Source organism: Gekko japonicus, unplaced genomic scaffold (assembly GCF_001447785.1).
Source record: "Gekko japonicus isolate JY-2015 unplaced genomic scaffold, Gekko_japonicus_V1.1 scaffold556, whole genome shotgun sequence".
Classification (NCBI taxonomy): Eukaryota; Metazoa; Chordata; class Lepidosauria; order Squamata; family Gekkonidae; genus Gekko; species Gekko japonicus.
In genome coordinates, this window is record NW_015177024.1 from 802,900 (window position 1) to 824,967 (window position 22,068).

Sequence of the window (22,068 nt, forward strand, 5' to 3'; positions counted from 1 at the left end):
GGCAGCCCTAATATGAGGGAATTAGAAACACATCTGTGGTGCCGATTTTTTGTATTCTGTGATCTTAAATTCTTAGGGTTTGTTTGTTTTTACTTGACAATCAGATGGGTTACAAGGTTTTTCAGCAAACATTTTGATACCTTACTGAGTGTCCAGCCAACTATTGTTGCATTGCAAGCATTTCTTAAATGCTATGGATAAAAACTATGTCCTAACCACAAAAATCACAAGAAACCTCCTTTGGAAAACAAATGTTGCCATGTAGACAGAATGGATGGTGTGGATACAGTATTATAGAAATTAGAATTATTATTATCCCCAGGGAGCTATTGTAGGGTTTGTACCTGTGTGCTTATTCATTTTTTTCCAGAGGAACAGTAAGATGGCTGCATGATATTTAAGGTAAGTTATGTGTTTCAGTGGTCATCTTACTGCTGATATGCTGATTCCAAGCCTCCATCTTCTAGGAAAACATTATTTAGCACACATAGAGACTGATAAATGGAAACAATGGCAGGATCTAAAAAGACTTACCAAAATATTTGGCATTTTGTTAATAATTTGTTTGTTAAAATCTACTACATGTTCCTAGGTAGCACTGTTACAGATTACTTAGTTTTTGCATAACCGATCAGTTCACAGAATGGAGATGAATGCTAGAGAGAGAGAGAGTGAGTCCTATGCAGCTCCAGCATACAAAGCAAACATAATTAATGGAAAGTTACTATTTTGTAATTAAATCTCAGAAGCTGCTTCTGTGAAAGGGTGAAAGAGGGCAAGGCTGTGTAAACACACATACAAGAACAAGGTTTATGTCTACTATGAATTTAAGTTTGATTCTAATTTTTAACATTTTTATTTATTGTATTTATACCCTCACTTTCTCCCCAGTGAAGACCCGAGCTGTTTTACAGGATTGTCCTCTCCTCCATTTCATCCTCACCCTGCAAAGTAGGTTAGGTAGAATAGTGTCGGACTAGCCGAATTTACCATATTCTGCTGATACCTTAAATATTAATGTGCAAATCTGCACAGAAATGAAAGGCAAGCACTAAGTGCATGGATACTCACATACTAACAAAGATGTTTCTAAGATATCTAAATAATCTACACAGGTAAATTGAGATACGAGTTGTTAATGTTCAAAACATGTTCCTTCTTTGCTTGTATCTCAGGTGTATGATTTAAAAAGAACAATTACAGTCCCTGTTAGCAATCTTTGCATTATGCTCTTTTTTTTCCTTAATTAGCCATAAGTAAGCACTGTGTTTACAAGCTTAATCAATGTCTTTTAAAGGTTGGTTGGTTGGTTGGTTGAAGTAGGGGAGAATAATATCTTACATAGTTGTTCTATGATTTTTTTTCCTCAGCTTCTTAATCCTTTTGTAAATGTAAAGGCTTGTTTTATTCCTTAAGTATTTTTAGAGAAAAGAGGAAATTAAATAACCTAAACTGAATGTTCTATAAAACATCCGGCCCTGCTGGTTCCACATCAACTCTGTCCCCTACTCCGCAATCTCATCTTAATGTGCTATCATGCATATCGCTTGGGAGACTCCTCAATTGTTCACATAAAACTTACTTGATTTACTTGGGTGGCTGACAAAAAGTATTTTTGTTTTGCTAAGTCATGATGTAGCAACAGTTGTCAGTTTTTAGCTGCTTGTAAATTGGCTTTGGATCAGGGTAGTTTTTTTGCTCAATATTTTCTGTGTTTGCAGTAAGAGTAATCCCCCGCATGCTTGCTTTGGGTTAGGTCTCAGTAACTTTAATTTACTGTTAAGAGTATTGCGTATGTTCCAGAAAAATAAAAATAAGTTTTTTGCCTGCAATGTGGTGAGTTTAGGAATAAAAAGAGTCATATGTCATTCTAAAAATCACTTTGCAGTATGAAAGTAAAACGATAGATTTCTTTTCAAGAAACAGCATTTGCATTGTTTTGCATGATACGTTAAAGTCACATCCAGGAAATTACATGTGCAATTTACAGTTTTAGGAGAGAACACTGTAAAAAAAATTAATATCCATTTTTGGGGTACCGTGAAGCTTTAATGACAATCTATAACAGTAATTTTAGTTTTATGAAATGCTGGTTGGTTGATTTAGATACACAGTAGAATATTTGTATATTGTTTTCAAATATTCTGTTGCATTCAATGATGAACTATTATACAGGTAGATTATCATTAAGCAGGAGTCCAATCTTACTTTAAAGGCTAACAAAATATATGTTGTTAGTCTTTAGACAAACACTGCCATCCCTCTGAATTTTAAAAAAATATATGTCTGGCATACCACAAGAGGATCAAGAGCCTAATGCTTCTGATTTCTGATTTGCAGAACACTGATTTCCTTAAATAGACACTGTGGAGTTAATGGCTTGGTACTTCTTTATTTTTATAAACCATTCACCCTGATTTTGTGTGTAGTTTGTAATTTCTTAAATAAGTCCCACTGTGTTCAGTGGTGCTTACTGCTGTGAAAGTGTGCATAGGATTGCAGCTGTAGCTTGTTAAATGCTTCATTTTTCATTATTACACATTTTATGAAGCATTGGGTAAACTCTTTCGTCTGCATTTGTTAAACAAAATACCACCTATCAAAGCTTTTACAACACTGGGCCAGTTGCAAGACCTGTGCACAGTTCTCTAAAATGCCATATGGGTTGTTACCTTTAAAGGAGGGGAGGAGTGTCAAAAAAATACCATGGGTAACTCAAAGCTCCCTCACTCTCTCTTCCATATTTAGAATACATGTTACCACTAGCAGAGTTTCATGAAAGTTTTTCTGGCAACAGATGATATTCTGAAACCATGCAAAGAATAACACTGTTTGCAATGTCTATTGGATAAATGGTCCAAATCATATTATAGGTCAGCATGAAAAAGACAATTGTGCTTGTTTTTCTTGTTACTTAGGTCAGCTGAGCAATAATTGGAGCCAACTATTTACAAGTCCCTTCCTGCTGGAAAATGTAGGGCATAGGTGATATAAAACTCCGAATAAATGTAATTGTAACACTAAATACAGTCCAACCTTAGCAGTATGTTTCAGGTTCCTGTAATTGCTTGTGTGCTATATTTTCACCTGCCCCATCCCCCAAAAAGATCACCCCCACAACAGAACAAATTCTATGAACTTTCCCCACCCCTTCCTGATTTAATTCTAGATCTCACTAGGCGAGCTACTTCTGAAGCTCCAGTGATATACAGTGCAATCCTGTGCAGAGTTTCTCAGATTCCAGTCTATTTATTTCACTCTTAATAGCTCACCTTTTCACTGACACCCAAGATTTATAATGTTATCAGACAGCAGAAGACATCCAATAAACAATGCAGTAGGACTAGGTTTACAGGTTAGAAAACCCATGCAAAACTGGATAGGATATACCATAAATAAGGCAGAAAATGGAATTTAAAAAGTAGACTACAATATAGTAAGAGCAGGATAAAGCAGACAGTGAACATTAGAATATACTGCAATCATGTTCTTTTGATAAGAAGCTTCCTCCTGAACCATTTCTTTTTTACTACAGTCCTATTCCCTTTATAAAAATGCTCTCCTGGACAATTCTGCTTTACATAGTCTGCAGCATGATAAAAGCCTGGGAGCCTTCCTGGTCTCCTCAGGCAGAGGCCATTCCAAAAGGTGGGGCCACAATAGAGAATGCAATATGTGGGCAGCTATCAGTCTTAATCCATTTGCCTGATGGCACCTTCAGAAGAGTTTGCCCAGATGACTGAACCTTTCATAGTAGAGCATAGCAGGAGAGGGGAGAGTCCAGCAGATATATGGGTCCAAGGTGATGCAAGGCTTAGCAGATGATAACCAGTTTCTTGAACTGAACTCTATAACTCATAGGTAGTGGAGTGACTGCTGGATGGGTGTAATTACATATCCTGCCTATCTCCTGATATTGAAATCAGTGGGTTTAGACTAGAATAATAGACTAGAAAAATACACTGAAGCATACCCTATGCAAAAAAATGTTGGCAACCCTTTCAAAATGTGTGTATGAACGTACCATCTAGAAACCTTAGTTTTAAAATTAGATGATTGTGGCCCACACAGTAAACTACTGAGAATCTTTCTGTTGAAATGTAATCAAATTATTTTTTAATCCAGGGCGAATAGTTTACCTTTTAAGTTTTTATTGAGTGACATACTGAAGCCAGAAATGATATACTGCTTGGAAGATTTTGAATTCTGGATATATTATATAGTAGATTGTTGTTGGTGGTGGTACTAAGGTTATCCATTTATGTTGAAACAATTCATAAACACTTTGTAACATATGGACAGCCAGGGGTCTTGTTGTAGAAAAAGAGCTGCCGGAGCTCATTAGCATAACTCATTAGCATAACTCATTACCAAACGGAATGAGGATCGAAGCAGAGGGCGGGGTAAAGAAGGGGCGGGGCTTCACCACGTGACCGCCCCGCCCCCTAGAGGTTCTCTTCCGGAGCTCCGTACCTGAGAGCTCCCCCCCGACTAGAGCCCTGTGGACAGCATTGTAATGTGTCACAATGTGATTTCCACCTGAATATATACCAGTGATCTTAGAAAGAGTGAATGTCATCAAGAAAAGCAGCTTGATAACCCATGTATTTTTATGTACAAACTGGTGCATTCTGAAGGATATAGTGGTGTTTGGGACCGGGGGGGGGGGCAGGGAGGACAGCATTAATGAAACCAATAAGTAAATAGTGCTGAGCCCCAATTCAGATCAACAGTTTCTTTTGTATATGCTAAAATAGTGTGGTGGTTTTGTCCTTAAATCATTAAAAACAACCCTGTGTATCTGAAAGGCAGCCTTGATGTGCCATTATTCTAAGTCTGTACCTATAGGAAGGTTTCAGACATCCCTTTGTCTGGTTTGAGTGCTGTATGGTTGACAGGAAAGACTGTATCTTTTTATAGGAGATTCTAAGAGCAAGAATTGTTTCTTGTTCATTTGCAAAATATTTATTGTAAAATGTAGAGTTGAATGGCTTGGTGGCATTTTATCATGCAGCCTTGTTTGTATTGTTTTTCTTTTCTTCCTTGAAGGACAGGGCTGACTCTGGTGGTTCTGGAATGTGTGTTACAAATGACATTCATAGTTATAGAGGTTATTTTGTCTCTCTTAATGTTTCAAGATATTAATATAACCAGCTGTGGCATCAAATGACAAGAATGTATGTGTTCTGAATCCTTCAATTTTACCACTTAATTTTTCTAAAGGTATCATTTACATGCTCAAGCATGGCTGCCCATTTCCACTTTGGTATAAATTCAGTGAATGAAAGCATTCTCAACCAGTAGCATGATCTAGTGATTGACCAGTATAAACAGATTTTTGAGAGACTGGAATAAATAGCCACCTCCCACTATTTTTGTACAAATGGGGACACATGCAATCCAGTGCCGTATTTTAGTCACAAGATTGCCTTATTTATTACAAGGAAGAACCATATTTAGAGGGGTAGAAGTATGTGAAATTTCAAAAAATCAAATTATTTCACAGAATTGCATTTGCATGTTGAGGGGTAGATAGATATATAGCTGGGGTATCTCCGTATCTATTTCTGCAAGAGATGAAAGAGGGAACCCCTTGAGTCGAGTGGAGAGCCTGACAACTTGCTCTTGCTCAATTGGGAGAGCAAAATGGTTCACTGACTTGGATCACTCAGTGCATACCAGAGTGACTGATTAAATTGATTTGTCCATGGCTGCTGCCCTCTGCTACAGAACCCCTTTTTACACACTTTAGATCTTTTGGAGCAAAGGGGGAAGGAATAGATGCATATGATCCAAAGTAAGGAGGCTTACATGATTTAAGCTTTCTGTTAGAAATGTTTTAAAAAATAGTGGTTATAGTTTTTCTTTTCTTTTTCAGAATGGACTTCATGCCTTAGTTAGAGTGAAAATAGCATTCTAGTGTAAAGTTCTCTACCACTAAAACAGATGCTGACCGGGGAGTCATAATAAAATTCCTATCTTGAGTTATATTGCTTTAACTGAGGTTTTTCCTCCTTTGTTGCACCCCAGATGATCTAATTTTTGAATTTTTGTTTAAGCTAAACATTTCCTTGCTCCATATGGTTAGGATGATTTCTTTGTAGCTGAAGATAAGGGTCATTCTTACCAGAATGTTGTAGAAGAGAAAAGAAGGAAGGGAAGATTTCTGTGGTCATCACTGGAGAAATGTCCCAAGTGACTGAGAAAAGGATGGTAAATAGTAAATACAAGAGGGGGACCCGCGATACTCGCGGGGTGGGGGAGAAGAGCCCCGTCTCCTCCACCCCCCCACCCCTCTATCTCCCCAAGGCGGCGGCGGCAGCGGCGAGGCCAGTTGTATCCAGAAAGTAACCGCTGAACTTTGACACTGTCAGGAAGGCCACACCACATACAGAGAAGTGAGTTCAAAAAAATTTCTCGGATCTTCATGTATAATGGACAATTTAATATAACATGGGAAACAGATTCAATAGCACCCGTTCGCAGAGCATCTCCTGCGCACGCGCAGGAGACGCTCTTGCACTTTCGGGGGGATTTTAACATCCCCCCGAATTTTTTTTAAACTTTTTTTATTTTTGTGCACACGTGGGGACTGGCCCACGTGTGCACAAACCTCCCCCAGCCCCCCAGCTGCCCCCTCCGTCTGATTTAAGTATCCGCACGGAGGGGGCAAGTTGGGAATTAGATATATAGATTAATGCTGCAACTGAAAAAACTACATAGCATGTAGTCTTGATGGACTTGTCTAGAAGTGAATCTTGTCTAAAATGCTGATTTCACAAGGGAGTTCTTCTGCACCTTTTGTTTACTTGTAAGATGCACAGATTCAGCCAGCGTCTTTGGGAACAACTAGTGCAGATTTCTGCAAATCTGTACTTTATTTCGTTGCTTGAAAGCAAAAGAAACATTCTTACAAGAATTACTTCCCACATCTTAGAACACTGTCTGCGCTGCTTATATAGCACAGATCTACAGTTGATCTCATGAGCCAAAGGACCGAGAAATAAGTTTAAGATGAGGGACAATGACTGGCTCATTTGTAGTACAGAAGTACAAGATGCATCTCAGCAGTATCTCCAAGGCTGTTGTGGTAGTGAGGAATTGAACTTGTTTGGGGTGGGAGTGATTTGATACTACTCACCTCCATGGCTTCCAAGAATTACTTTGGTCACTAAAGAGCTCCATCTACATTGTAGCCATCTGTACAGTCTGCAGAATAAAAATTCATCCCACTCACTGTATGATAGTACTGTGTGAAAACTGTAGTAAGTCTATCATCAGAGGTCTCAAATTCTTTCCAGCTCAATTCTTTACCACCACAATAGCCATAGCAATACTGTCAAGCTGTTTCTAGTACTCCAGTGAACCATTCTTTATTTAAATTATTTCTAGTCTGCCTTTCTCACAGAGATTCATGGCCGACCACATAATGTAAATCAATGTGATCAATTGGATGAGACATCTAATAAGCAATGGAATATGACTAGGATTGCAGAAATGTGAGACAGAGCTGTCATCTGAACAAAGCTTAAGTATTAAATATGGCATGTTAAATAATGAATAACATGGTATTACATCAATAGAAACACAGTACATTTTCCTAGACCAGTCTTTTATGATGTAGCCCAAGAATCCCCAACATGGGTGCCATGGTGCCCCACCAACACCTTTCCTGGTGTCCACCAAGTACTTTTAGAAAGTGGGAAGGGCCAGATGGGATTCTGTGTGTTTCTTGTGGGAACCAGTTTGGTGTAATGATTAAGTGCACGGACTCTGATCTGGGAGAACCAGGTGATTCCCCATTCCTCCACTTGCACCTGCTGGATGACCTTGGGCAAGCCATAGTTCTGTCACAGCTGTTCTTGAAACAGCATTTTCTCAGCTATCTCAGCCCCACCTACCTGACAGGGTGTCTGTTGTGGGGAGAGGAAGGGAAAGGAGTTTGTAAGCCGCTCTGAGACTCCAAATGAAGGGCAAGGTATAAATCCAATCTCTTCTTCTCTTATTTTCCTGATAGAGGTCAGACAATGGCTTTATATGTAGTACTCTGCCTTGCAAATAGTGGCATAATATTCTAAAAATATGTATTAGTTATGATGAAATTGATTTAGTAAAGGTAAAGGTTCCCTTGCTCGAAAGCCAGTCAAGTCCGACTCTAGGGTTGCGGTGCTCATCTCCGTTTCAAAAGCCGAAGAGCCAGCACTGTCCGAAGATGTTTCTATGGTCATGTGGCCGGCATGACTAAACACCAAGGCGCACGGAACGCTGTTACCTTCCCACCAAAGTGGTACCTATTTATCTACTTGCAATTTCTTGCTTTCGAACTGCTAGGTTGGCAGGAGCTGGAACTAGAGACGGGAGCTCACTCCATCATGCGGCACCCAGGTTTCGAACTGCTGAACTACTGACCTTTCACAGCCTGTAGTTCAGCGTCTTAACCACTTGAGCCACCGCAGCTCCTATTGAAAATTGATTTACTTTCCCTTTATTCCTTATTGTGGGTTGGTATGGTAGGACATATGTAATAAGAAGACTCTTGCCAAAACACTGCTACTCAAAGAGAACAATTAATTTTCCTGAAGTGTTTTGAAACAGTGTTTTGTGGCAGAATGACAGCAATAGTATTAAGTAAAGTCCTTCTACTAAAAAACATCTTGGGCAGCATTCAGCTAGAAATTTTCCTGCACAAACTCTATTGAAAGGGATGACTGCAACATCAGAGGGTTCCTCAGTATACCAAGTTTTGTCTTTTAATTTTTTTAAAAAAATTGGCATTGATTTTTTTTCTTACAAAGTATGGATATTTGCATCAACAAATACATTGTAGAATATTAAATAATTAATTATTTAGCAGTTATATAGCCCTAGCATATAAACATGGACCACCTTATATACAGCAATTTCACCAGAATCCACCGGTATTAAAACTATGTCGAGGGAATGTTGTTTAGATATATACCGCCCTCTAGTGGGTTGCCAGCTATAAGTACAATTTTCCTGAAGTGTCTCCTGTACATGACTGTTTTCTCCAATGTAATCATTTCAGTAACTCATAATCAAAGAAGGACTTTCCTTTACATTCATTCACATGGGTTTTCTCTTGAAATGTAATTCCTCTTAAGTTTGAAAGACTCTAGTTTCATTAATAATAAACTTGTTGCACAGGGCGTGCTTGAACCCATCTCTCATGCCAGGTGGGAGACACCCATTGTAATGCCAGTTAAGCCAGATGGGTCAATTCGCATTTGCGCTGACTACAAGTGTACCATCAATAGGGCGTTACAGCAACACTCGTACCCTGTGCCGGTTATAAGTCATGTGTCTGGCGAGAGGGCGGATTTTTCCAAAGTTGGATCTTGCCCAGGCATACCAACAGTTGCCTGTGGACCCAAAGGCAGCAGAGGCGCAAACTATCATTACTCACAGAGGTGCGTTTAAGGTTAACCGACTGCAATTCGGTGTAAATGTGGCCCCAGGGATCTTCCAAGGGTTAATGGAAGGGTTGCTGCGGGACCTGCTGGGAGTGGTACCCTATTTTGATGATGTGCTGATCATGAATGCTAATGAAACAGAGTTGGCAGAATGCCTCAGGGCAGTATTGGGTCGGTTCCAGGCAGGAGGCCTAAAGGTTAAACAAAAGAAATGCCAGTTGGGGGTGTATAGGGTCGAATTCCTAGGGTTCCTGATTGATGAAAATGGTGTTCACCCCTACTGACAGTAAGGTTGCCGCAATCCGGCAAGTGCCACGGCCAAAGAATAAAAAAGAGCTGCAATCATTCATTGGTATATTAAACTTTTACCATGCCTTTTTGCCCCATAAAGCATTAGTAGCTGAGCTGCTGCACAAGCTGTTGGTAAAAGGGGCAAAGTGGGAATGGGGGTCGCGACACGACCGGGCGTTTGGCGCTATTAAAGACCTGTTAGTGTCAAAAATTGTACTGACTCATTTTGATGAGCAAAAGCCGCTGGTTCTTGCTGCAGATGCTTCTCCTTTCGGCATTGGCGCCGTACTTAGTCATGTAATGGCGGACGGGCGGGAAGCACCAGTGGTGTACTATTCCTGGACTTTGACTACAGCAGAGTGGAACTATGCTCAAATCGACAGAGAGTCTCGCCTTAGTAGCTGGCGTGAAAAAATTTCATGACTTTTTATATGGCTGCCGGTTCCTCATGGTCACTGACCACAAGCCTCTTCTAGGACTGTTCGCGCCTGTCAAACCCTGCAAGCTTATCTCCACATATGCTGCGCTGGACTGTGTTTATGTTGGCATACGATTTTGATCTTGTACACTGGCCGGGAAAGGGCATGCGGACGCTTTAAGTCGGTGTCCTGTCCCAAGGCCGGCTCTTGATCCAACTCCGGTGTGCGAAGTTATGGCCATCAAAGAGCTTCCTCAGCCTCCTGTGCACGCCTCTGACATCACGGCCGGTTCCGCCAGGGACCCCACACTCGCCCGTGTACTCAACTGGGTGTGGAGGGGGTGGCCAGTGGGTCATTTTGCTGCTGAATTTCAACCTTATAGCTCCAGACAACAAGAGCTATCGGTTCATAAGGGCTGTTTATTGTGGGGAAATAGGGTGGTGGTACCTTCCAACTTATGGAAATGGGTTCTGGAGGCTTTGCACAAGGGTCACCCAGGCATAGTCCGAATGAAGGCTCTGGCATGGAGCTATGTTTGGTGGCCATGCATTGACCACGAGATAGAAGAGTGGATGAGAGTGGGTCAGCCTTGCCAGGAATCCAGACCAGATCCCCCACAGGCTCCCATACAGCACTGGGAAACTACCCACCGACCATGGTCAAGGTTGCATATTGACCCCCTTGGGTCCTTTTGAGTTGGTGTTGTTTCTTTCTCTGCATTTGAATGTACTTTTAAGTAAAAGAATCTCTCCTTATATATAATTGAATAGTGGGTGCCAAAGTTCTAAAATGCACTCCTTTAGTGTATGGACGCTTGAACTGTCAGAAGACGCTCGCTGGGTTGACTGGCTGCTTTGTGCAGTCCCGCCCAGTGTTTCAAGGTCTTTTGCATATGGAAGCTGATTGGACTTCACTCCATTCCCCCCCTCATACCCCCCCCCCCCCGCAAGGCAGTTGGAATGTCTGGTGGTGTGTAGGTCCCAGGATCATGTTTTAAAAGCTGCCTGGGGAGATGGGGACCTCAGACAGGTTACAGTGCCATAGACTCCACCCTCCAACCCAGCTATTTGCTCCTGGGGAACTATTGTTGCCAATCTTGGCCCAGCACCCATCAAACCATTCTCTTCAACCCCCTGCTGTGCAGCTGACTTTCCCCTAGGGTTGCCAATCTCCAGGTGGGACCTGGAGATCTCCCACTGCTACAATTGATTTCCAGATGACAGAGATCAGTTTCCCCTGGAGAAAATGGCTGCTTTGGAGGGTAGACCCTATGACATTATACCTGCTGAGTCCTCCCCCCCCGCCCAATGCTGCCCTCTACAGAATCCACCCCCAAAACCTCCAGGTATTTCCCTCCTTAGAGCTGGCAACCCTACATTCCCCTCAGTGCCTGTTGGTAGGCAACTAAGCTTGGTCCTGTCACCTACTTTGGCCTTTGGGAGAAAACACATTGGGGCCAGTCCTGATAGGGTTGCCAACTCCAGATGGGAAATTCCTGGAGATTTGAGGGATGGAGCCTGAAGAGGGTGAGGTTTGAGGAGGGGTGGGACCTCAGACAGGTACACTGCCATAGACTCCACCCTCCAAACCAGTCAGTCCCACATAGGGAACCATTGTTGCCAATCTCCAGGTGAGGGCTGGAGAGCACTCAGAATTACAACTGCTCTGCAGAAGGGAGGGCAGAAGTCAGCTGAAGTCAAAGGGGCAGATAATGGTAGGTTGATGGTTAGCTGGGAAGGAGATGGGGTTGCCAACTACATGCTGACAAATCCCTGGGGAATTGAGGGGTGGAGCCTGGAGAGGGTGGGGTTTGCAGAGGGGTGGGACCTCAGACAGGTAGAATGCCATAGACTACACCCTCCAAACCAGCCACTTTGTCCTGGGTAACAATTGCTGCCAATCTCCAGGTGAGGGCTACAGATCACTCACAATTACAACTGCTCTTCAGGTAGCAGAGATCAGTTCCTCTGGAGAAAACAGTGGACTCTGTCATTATACCCTGCTGAGGTCACCACAGCAAATTGACACTGAGTGTCCAATGCCAGAGCACTCCCCCAGAGCCTCTTTCTAGATCCTGTTGTATTGCTTTCACAACGGGCTTTACTGCTAGTAAAAATATAAATTAAAAAAAAAAGGTTGCATATTGACTGCGGGGCCATTTCAGGGGCAAGTGTTTTTAATCATAGTGGATTCTTACTCGAAATGGTTAGAGGTGGTGCAAATGTCAAAAATTACCTCGGCCACAGTAATAAAAGCCCTGCGCCGTATTTGTGCCACCCACAGTTTTCTGGACACTATAGTGTCCGATAATGGAACACAATTCACATCAAGAGTTCCAGGAGTTTCTGCGTAACAACTTAATTAGGCACATCACATCTGCACCATTCCACCCATCCACAAATGGGCAGGCCAAATGAATGGTGCGGACCACAAAGGAAGCCCTACGCCGGATGATCCACGGGGACTGGAGCCAGAAACTAGCTTTGTTTATGCTGTATCAGCATATTACACCACACACTGCGACAGGGAGGAGCCCAGCAGAGCTTCTGATGGGTCGCCACCTGACGTCACTCCTGGATTGACTGCACCCAGACCTGACAACGGACAAGCTGCCGCAGAGGGAGATCCAAGAGATGCCTCGGTCATTCAAGGTGGGAGACGCAGTATTTGCCCAAAACGACAGAGAGGGACACCTCTGGGTTCCAGCATCCATCACTGAAGTCACGGGAACGCTCTCGTATGAGGTCCAAACTGCAGACGGAAGGACATTAAGACGCCACATAGACCAAGTTCAGCGGCAGGCTGATACACAAATCAAGGACAATGCAGGAACTACAGAGGGCCCAGTCACCACAGTCACGCTAGTTGTTGCTGCTGCTTCCAAGGACTTGGAGCTGACTACAGAGGCCAGGACCGAGCAGACACCGGTCCCTGATACCGGACCATTGACAGGTAGTCCCACTAGGGAGCAGGGTTGCCCAAGGGCTGTGGACACAGAGGCACCACCTCACTCTGAAACCTTAAGGCAGTCACAACGAACGCGGCTGCCTCCTCCTCATTTAAAAGATTATGTGTGTTCTGGGATTTATTTATTTTTTTAGCCCCCCAGAGGGGATTTTTTTATTGCATTTTTTAATAGACTACAAGCTACAACGAAAAATTAGGAAGGGGTAACTACATCTAGGGAGAAAGGAAAGAAAACCACTAATAACTAAAACCCCAAGAATAGGAGATCATAACAGCTTATATAAATGTTAATCTTAAATTGCTAGTGTTACTTTGAACATAGTCGGTTATGCTAAATTATTTATCTTTTTATCCATTAATTTAACTGTTTAAGAGAACCCCAAGAGCATCCAATAATAAAACCAAAATTTTTAGGCACACTTCAGAGTCCTTCAGCCTTCATTTTGTTTTATATTTTCTCATCCTCAATTGATATGTGCGTTTGGGGGCAGCCACCCCTTTATCAAAAGCAGAGTCCTTGTCAGAAGACACCGAGTCCAATTCGCCACTGGATTTGCTGTCATCTTCTTTCTTAGCGACCTCATCTGTCTCTCCCAACTGCAATCTCAGGAACTCACGTGCTTTAAGGACAAAGTCAATCTTTTCTTTTTTTATTGTGTACTTTGAAAATGACGCCTTCTGGAATTAACCATCTGTAGACAATGCTGTTTGTTTGTAGAAAAAGGATTAAGTCTTTATATTTCTTTCTCTTTTGCCTTATTTCAAATGGGATGTCTTTTAGAATCCTGATGATGTTGTCCCTGATTTTCAAGGGTGTTCCTGTAGTTGCTTTCAGGATTGAATCCCTCACATGCCTCTTTGAGAATCTGACCACTACCTCCCCATGCAGATTATTCTTCTTGATATACATGGAATAGGACCTGTAGACCACATCCATTTCATTTGCAAGATATTCCGCTTTCAAATCTGTAACTGGGGCTAATGCTTCACTCAAGAGTTGCTTTAGATTCTTGTCTTTTAATTCTGGGACCCCTTGAAACCGGAGGACCAAATTTGTTTTCTCCATTTGCAGCTCTAAAAGCTGAGATTCTTCCGAAGCTTGCTTCTTTTCCAGCTTTTGCACCTTTTTCTTAACTTTTTTAGTGTTTGCATCCATTTCCTTCACCTTCTCAGCTGTTTGCTCCATCATTTTTAAAGTTTCAGTCAGTTGAATTGCAAGGTTCTCCACAATCTTATTTATTGCTTTTTTGACAAACAGACCCACCATGGGATATACAAATATTTGTGTGCATTGTAACATTCCAATCTGGATTAATAACTCCATTCATTCCTCTTTATCCTTTCCCTATCCAGTAGATTACAGCACGAATATACGATTTTGTACATTACTTTAACAACAAAGTTTATAGTAGATTTAAATTACAATTACTTTAGTATCAATAATGTTACTACCAAACCAGCTTTTTAAAGCGAATCAAATTGCATAAATATTTCCTCCTTCCCTATCTGTGCTGCTTAGAAAATAACAGTTTATATTTATTTATAATCGCTCTGTATCTAACGATCTACATATACCATTAAAATTTTACTACTATTTTGTTAACATGCCTGTTCAAACATTTTCACCTTCTCTTAAGGCATCCATATACTTTAGAAAAGCACACAGTTAACTTAACATAATTGATATTTCATTTCTTACTATTACCTCAAATTCATTTTATATTCTGATAACAAGAAATCTACCTTAATTGATTGGTATTTCATTTCTTACTGCTAAATCAATTTTATATTCTAAAAATCCATGGGGTCGCGAAGAGTCGGACTCGACTGTGCGACTGAACAACAACAAAAAACTCAAACTACCCAATTAAATTGCCCATTAATTACATTTATGCCAATTTCTCATTAAGAAGCTCCATTTTTTTCCTTATAAGCCATTTGTATCCAAAAACCTAAAAAAAACCCCACAGCCAACATCCAACATAATTTTTGTGTTTCCCTTTTTTCTCCTCTTTCTAACATTTCTTTTCCCCTCTGAACTTCACTCAGATGTCTTGCAGTTTTATATTCACCAATTTCCAATTCAAAGCCACATCTTCCATTTTTCACAGGGTCAGTCATCGTTCTTTTTTCCATTTTAATTTTCTTTACCGAAGCCTTTCCTTTCTCTTTCCTTTTCTCGCCCACATTCTTTTTCAGACATAGGTTTTTTATTACCTCCTTCCCCGAAATACTACTTATCTTCCCTTTTATGAAACGTCTCTTATGCTTATCTGTTTTTTGGTTCATTTCTTTCGTTGCAATCACGTTACTATTTTGTAACTCTCTCACCTTCTCCTGTTTACAACTCTGCTCTTCTGTAAATCCTTGAGCTTGCTGAAGTTGTTTTTCATATGTATTTTCATCTTGGTCTAAACTTTGGAAGTCCTTTAGTAGATTGTTGCAGGCACTTTTAACTGCTTGTTTTAATTCTACCCTCAAAAAGTTTGAAAATTGTTCCCATGTCAAATCTCCAATTGGTGTATCTGGATCAAGTTCCTCCTCCTCTATTTCTTCCTCCATTTCTTCACACTCTCTCTTCCTTCCACACGCCCAATTTTCACAAAGCTTTTTAAAAATTCCACAGCAACTTAAACAATGGAAACTTTCTTACCCCCTCCTTCTTAAATAATATCTGCTCCCATCCACTTCCCGGCCATTTTCTTCATCGTTGGAGCTAACTGCTTGGGGGTATTTAGTCCAGTATCCAAAGACAGAAGATAAATTTTTCCAAAATCCCTCATGCACAGATCTTTTTCTTTTCTTTTACAATGTACTTTCTATTTCTTTTGTAATCCCAGAAGTTAAAAAAAAAACGGATGGTCAGCGTCTAGGAAGAACATGGCAGTCATGTTCTTTCCCTGTCGATCGTCCCTGCTTCGGGGCAGTTCTGGTCACCCCCCCATTGCCAGTTGCAGGAGGGGCCAAAAAAGACACCCTCTTCTCCAGCCCTCTCTCTGGGAGGGCTGGTCGAACTCTCCCAACTCTCCCAAGAACCTCCCAAGGCTTGAAACAAAACGAAAGTGGTTCGGGCGGCTCGGAGCAAACCGAGCGTCCACCCGTCGACGCACCGTACCGGAAACCTCCTGAGTTGCAAGGTTCTGATTTAAAGTTGTCAGCTGTTGTTTGATGTTGGTCATCTGGTCCAGCAGAGGGAGCAAGGAATCTGCCAACATTTTGGAGAACTCAGTGACCTCTTCCGTTCGAGGGCTCATGCTCCCCATTGGTTTCACTTTTGCTAGTTTGTCTTTCTCTGCCTTCTTCCCCGCCATTTTTATGGATTGTTTACTTTTGTAAAAACTTTGCTAAAGTCTCTGAAAATCACCCATATGCCTATCCACGCTCTGGTAAGTCTCAAAAGAGATTTCAATGCTTTTTCTTTCGCTCCCCCCTTGGTATATCGTTATTTAGTTCATGCGTATGGGAGGGGCCCCTCCCCTGCTCGCTTTTCTCTCCGTTCCCGGGGTGGAGCTTTCTTTTTATATTCCCGTATTTGCTTTAACCCGACTCACTGTTCATTGTTGGTCATACGACCTCACTCAGAACACGTTTAAAATGCTTGATCTTCAATGCTTGTCCCGGTCAGCGGCTCTAGATCCATAGGGACACTCAGCAGCAGGACCGTCGGGGTGGAGGAGCGCCTCAATTCCCCAGCATCGTGCTGGTGAAGAGGTCGCCCCTCAAAAGCCCCATGGCTAGGAGCCTTTTGCCAAGGCTCTGGGGGGGTGGCAACCTGTCGCCCCCCCTCCTATCCGCTGCTGCGCAGATCACATCCCTGGGAGGTCCAGGAGATGTGTCCGCCAGCGTGTCACCATAAACCGGAAGCCCCGAGTATTCTGGGATTGATTCATTTTAGGGGGAAGGGATGTTATGTATTGTGTATACATGATGCCTGAGCTTGAGTTTCAACCCTATTTAGCCTGGTATCGTAAACTGCACAATCTGATTAGCTACTCTGCGAAGTAGACCAGGGTACATGAAAGGTGCTGGAGGGAGATGCATCCATTGGTTGTTATATTACTATTCTGATTGGTTATTAACTCACCGGTGGACGTTGCTATCCAAGCCCGGGTAGTTTGAAAGAGAGCCTGTTGCTCTCCTGTTTGTGTTCGTTCTTGTCTTGTTCAAATAAAGCTGAATCACTTGTTAATGAGCTGCCTGAAGTCTCATACTTAACAGTTTCTGTACATAGATGAATTGGGTACGATATCTCTTCTGCCTTCTGCATTGATTTCCATTGCGAATCCCACAGTTACATCCCGCACTGTGCCTGACTGTCCCCTGTCCCCCAAGAAGACGTGGCTGTAGTGAAAATGTTGAAAACTCCACTTTGTGAATGGAACTCTGCTTGCTGTCCTTTAGGTCCCACCCCTTCCTGCTAACTTGCACCTTAGAAATGCTCAACCAAATTCATTTGGGATGGCATGCCTCAGAACCACTGAAGGGTTTGGGATAGTAAATACTTCAGTAGATACATGATAATTTTTAGAGAGTGTTTCAAAAGTAACCAAGTTGAAATATATTTGGAAAGAACATTTTGCACTTGAAATCTAGCCTTGGATTCCTCCCTCACACTGTAACAAATTTCGCCGTAAAATTAATTTTTACACAAGATTTTTATCTGTATTTTCCTTTTATGTGAAGCCTTTAGCCTAACACTTTGATTCTCCTCCCTAAATATAACAAAGCTTTTTCAGTACTACTGCATCTGAGTGTATGGCTCCCCCATTCACTTTTCTCAGTTTTCTGTTGTTTTTCTGTCCCATTTGTTGGCCTATTCCTTCTCCTGTGTCATTTCTGTTTCCATCACCACCACAATAGCTTCTAGACCATAGTGTCTATGAAACTAAATTTCCCTCCTCTCCTTTTATATGATCTTATATTCTAATAGTGAAATACAGATAGTATTGGATTCTTAAATCCGGTGACTGGAGCTCTGAATGGACAAGATAGATCTTTCTACCAACCTGAAAAGGGCCCTAGGTTTGTGGGAAAAGGGGAAACTTAAAAAAAAAATACACTGGGCAGCTTTTAAAAAATCAAAAAATTGATAAAAGGAGCACCTATAACTTTAATCAACAGATTCCTTCAGTGGCTGTTGCTATGCAACCACAGTATTCCAAGCTTGGCTATCTCAGTAAAAGGCAGGGGGGAGGGCCAAGGCCCTTTCCACCCCTGTTTTGGCCTTTTCAGGAGAACTCATTGGGCCAGGCCTAGGTAGAGTTGCCAGCTCCAGGTGGGGAAATTCCTGGAGATTTTGTGATTAAGTCTAAGGACTGCAGGGTTTGGGGAGGAGAGAAGCCTCAGCTGGATATAATGCAACAGAGTCTACCCTCCAAAACAGCCCTTTTCACCATGTCTGGAATTCAGTTGTAATTCTGGGGGATATCAACGTCCCACCTGGAGGCTGGCAGCCCTAGGCCTGGCTGCTTACTACTGTTTAACAGCAGCTGCCCCTATGAAAGACACTATGGTGCAGCAGTTAGAACTTCAGAGTAGGGTCTGTAAGACCCAGGTTCAGATCCCCATCATGCTCTGGAAGCTCATTGGGTGATTTTGGACCAGTCACATACTTTCAGCCTAAACTCTCACAGGGTTTTTGTGCAGATAAAAAGGACAGAATAATGTAAGCTGCTTTGGTCCCTACTGTGGAAAAAGACTGTAGTTTTCCTAGATAAAGGCTGTGGGGGTGGAGGGAGGGGGCAGAAAGCTGAAGACAGAAGAACAGATAAAGGTATTTGGCTGTTGGATGGGAAGGAGGCAGGGTTGCCAACTCCAGGCTGGGAAATTCCTGGAGATTTGAGGGGTGGAGACAGGATGGTGGGGTTTAAGGAGGGGAGGAACCTCAGAAGGGTATGATGCCATTGACTCCACCTTCTAAGCAGTCATTTCCTCCAGGTTCTCCAGATTTCAGACATCAGTTCCCCTGGAGAAAACAGGAGGGTGCAGTCCAATGCTCCCTCTAAACTGTGGAGTCTTGTGAACAAAAATTCTACTTTGTGAGCTATTGGCATTAAAGTTGTGAGTGAGCGATTTGGCTACTGCATAAATTAATTTGCTCTGGAGCCATCCTTCCTGAGCTAGGACAAAAATGTGTGAGCTGGAGGCTAAAAAACTGTGAGCTAGCTCACTCTAATTCAGCTTAGAGGGAACACTGGTGCCGTCTATGGCAGTATAACCTGCTGAGGTTTCTTCCCTCCCTAAATTTAACCATCCCAAGGCTCCACCTCCAAATCTCCAGGAATTTCCCAACCTAGAGCTGATAACCCTAATGGGAATTGATCCCTGTAGCTGGGAGATTCATTTTGGTTCCTGGAGAATCACTATCACCACTGCTGCTGTGTGGGAAGAGGGAGCAGGCTGGAGGCTGGGAGAGTGTGTGGGGCAGAAAGAGAAACTGATGAGGTAAAGAGGCCAAAAAAGAAAGCAAGAGTAATGGGGTGGGGGCAGAAAGAGAGGAGAAGTGACAGGCATGGAGGAGGGAGAGACTAATAAAAGGGGTAGCAGGAGGGAGAAAGAGTATAAGAAAAGTAGGGGGAGACAGGAAGAAGCAAAGGTAGGGGGGAAAGGATAGCTGCTCCTGCAAGTTTCTTGCAGGTCCCCACTTGTGCTATATACTGTACTATTGGGAGTAGGTACAAATAATCATTATTTGTCACTCTGTGACCCATGGATAGCATAACCATATATTGCATTGAGTTGCTTGTTCAGTATTTCTAGTACAATACAAAGGAGGTCTCATTTGCAGCAGTTGGCTTTGGATAATAAAGGGCTAGTTCCTGTTATCTTTATATTGATTGTTGTGTTTATTGTGGAATTAATTAGTACTAAGATACATGCATGCACTAAACATGTGTACATGCATGCACATACCTTTGCCATTTGCAGATGAACTCTTCTATATGCATATTAATCAATTAGGTAGTCTCATAGCAAGAGGGTTGGAGGGTAGCTACTCTGTCTTCAGCTGAATGGGGGAAAAGCTAAATACATTCCTACAAACAAGAGAGATCATTTTCTGAAGCAAGTTAATAACTTGAAAACATAGGTCTTGTTCAGCTCATTCTGCTACCGAATTGTATGAATATGTTTGAAAATCCATGAATGCCTGTAACTTTATTAACTTGTCTCTGTGAGAATTCAAGAACCTTTGAATAGCAGAGAACTTATCAGTTATGTTTAACCAATTCTCAGAAACATCTCATATAATAAATTAGCAGTTTCCCAGCATTTAAAGTTTAGCATCCAAAATGTCTATACTGCTTTCTTATCAGAATCTCCATTTTAAAATCCACTTTCTGTTTTCCAGATGCTACAATTGTGGTGGCCTTGATCATCATGCTAAGGAATGTACTCTACCTCCACAGCCAAAGAAGTGCCATTACTGTCAGAGTATCATGCACATGGTTGCGAACTGTCCACACAAAACTGTTCCACAACAGCCTACTAGTTATCAGGGAAGATACGAAGCAGAACCCCAGCCTTCTACATCAACATTTCAGAGAGAAGGGGGAGGGGGTTATGGTTATACACCTCTATCATATCCTCAGGAGGGAAGGGCAGACATCTTAGAACATTCAGGCAGGTCACCACAAGAAGCTGCTTCCAGTAAGTTATCTGCATCTCCTGAAGAACAGAGCCGAAAAGGGCCCTCTGTTCAAAAACGGAAAAAAACTTAGAGAGCTTTGTCATCGTACCCTTTTGGGATACCTACCTCATTCAAGCACAAGGAGAATAATTTCACAGCCTGGAATTTTAAATACTGCTGAGGAACTATGGTCTTTTTCAAAAGCAAAGCAGACCAGTCACTCCAAGCAAAATTTAATTTGAGTTGAAAGTCTTGTGTGTGGGGGTTTTGTTTTGTTTTTGCATTGTATGACTGTGCACATGTCTTGAATGTATACATTCAAATCTGTTTCCTTGGATACATCATCCATTGCAAAGCAATAGTTTGAGTGATTTTTGGATACTTATCCATGGAGTTTTTCCTTTTGATAGTTTATCATTCTGTTGTTCAAGGGAAAAGTTTGGAAACAGCTACTGCTGTTTTCATGGGGATCAAAAGATATTTCTCTTTTTTTAAAAGTTGCCATGAACTAACTAAGGCTATTAAGACATCCCTGTAAAGTTCTATTAATCCCTGTAAAGGCTATTAAGACATCCCTGTAAAGTTCAGGGTTGATTGCTTCTCCCTCTGCTGCCCAGCACAGCAATGTTTTTTACTTCCTCTCATGTAAAAAGGGTAATGCCTTGGTTTAAATATGTATCAGAATTGCTACAATGTTTAAGGAGTTAAAGATGACCTCCCTTCTTTCCCCCCTCCCCTAATGACAATGAATGTGTAGTTTCTGTGCTGGTATCTCAAGTTTTATGTTAAATTAATATGGTTTAAATGCAGGTTAGGTGACTGTTGTGAGGGAGAATGTATATATGAAAATGATTGTTGAGAGTGGTATTGAGATACCGCCCAGTTTGATTCTTTGTATTTTGTGCAAACCTTGAGGTGTTATGGAAGTGGCAGCAGCAGCATCTTCTCAAAAGTGAACATGGAATAAGAATCAAAAAGGAAAACGTGAAGTTGCCTTATACCAAGTTTGTTATTGGCCATCTAAACCAGTATTGTTTACCTCTGCTTGGCAGTAAGCTCTCCAGGGTTTCAGGAAGAGAAAAGTCTCTCCCAGCTCTTGTTACCTGATATCCTTTCTTACTGGAGATAACAAGGAATTAGTCACTGTTTTGAGGCAAATTGGTAGGAGTAGACCTTGACCTTTTACATTTTTCTCATGGGCCTTTTTTAAAAGTATTTCGTCATTGCTCCATTTAATATAAAAACAATAAATTGTCAGTGTATTTCTTAAACACAAGTGTTAAATATAGTAAGATTAGGAAGCTGTTGAATGGGCCTAAAAACCACCTGGTAG

General features: G+C 41.8%; 1 protein-coding gene across 2 annotated transcripts in view; it reads left to right on the top strand.

The window, feature by feature from the left end:
* The window catches only part of LIN28B (lin-28 homolog B (C. elegans)), a 215,728-nt gene extending 194,902 nt beyond the window's left edge, over positions 1–20,826 (top strand). For both annotated transcript variants that reach the window (XM_015427810.1, XM_015427811.1), the window contains exon 4: positions 20,457–20,826. In XM_015427810.1, coding sequence (XP_015283296.1) covers positions 20,457–20,826 — 370 coding nt within the window. The remainder of the gene's footprint in view (positions 1–20,456) is intronic.
* The last annotated feature ends 1,242 nt before the right edge of the window (positions 20,827–22,068 follow it).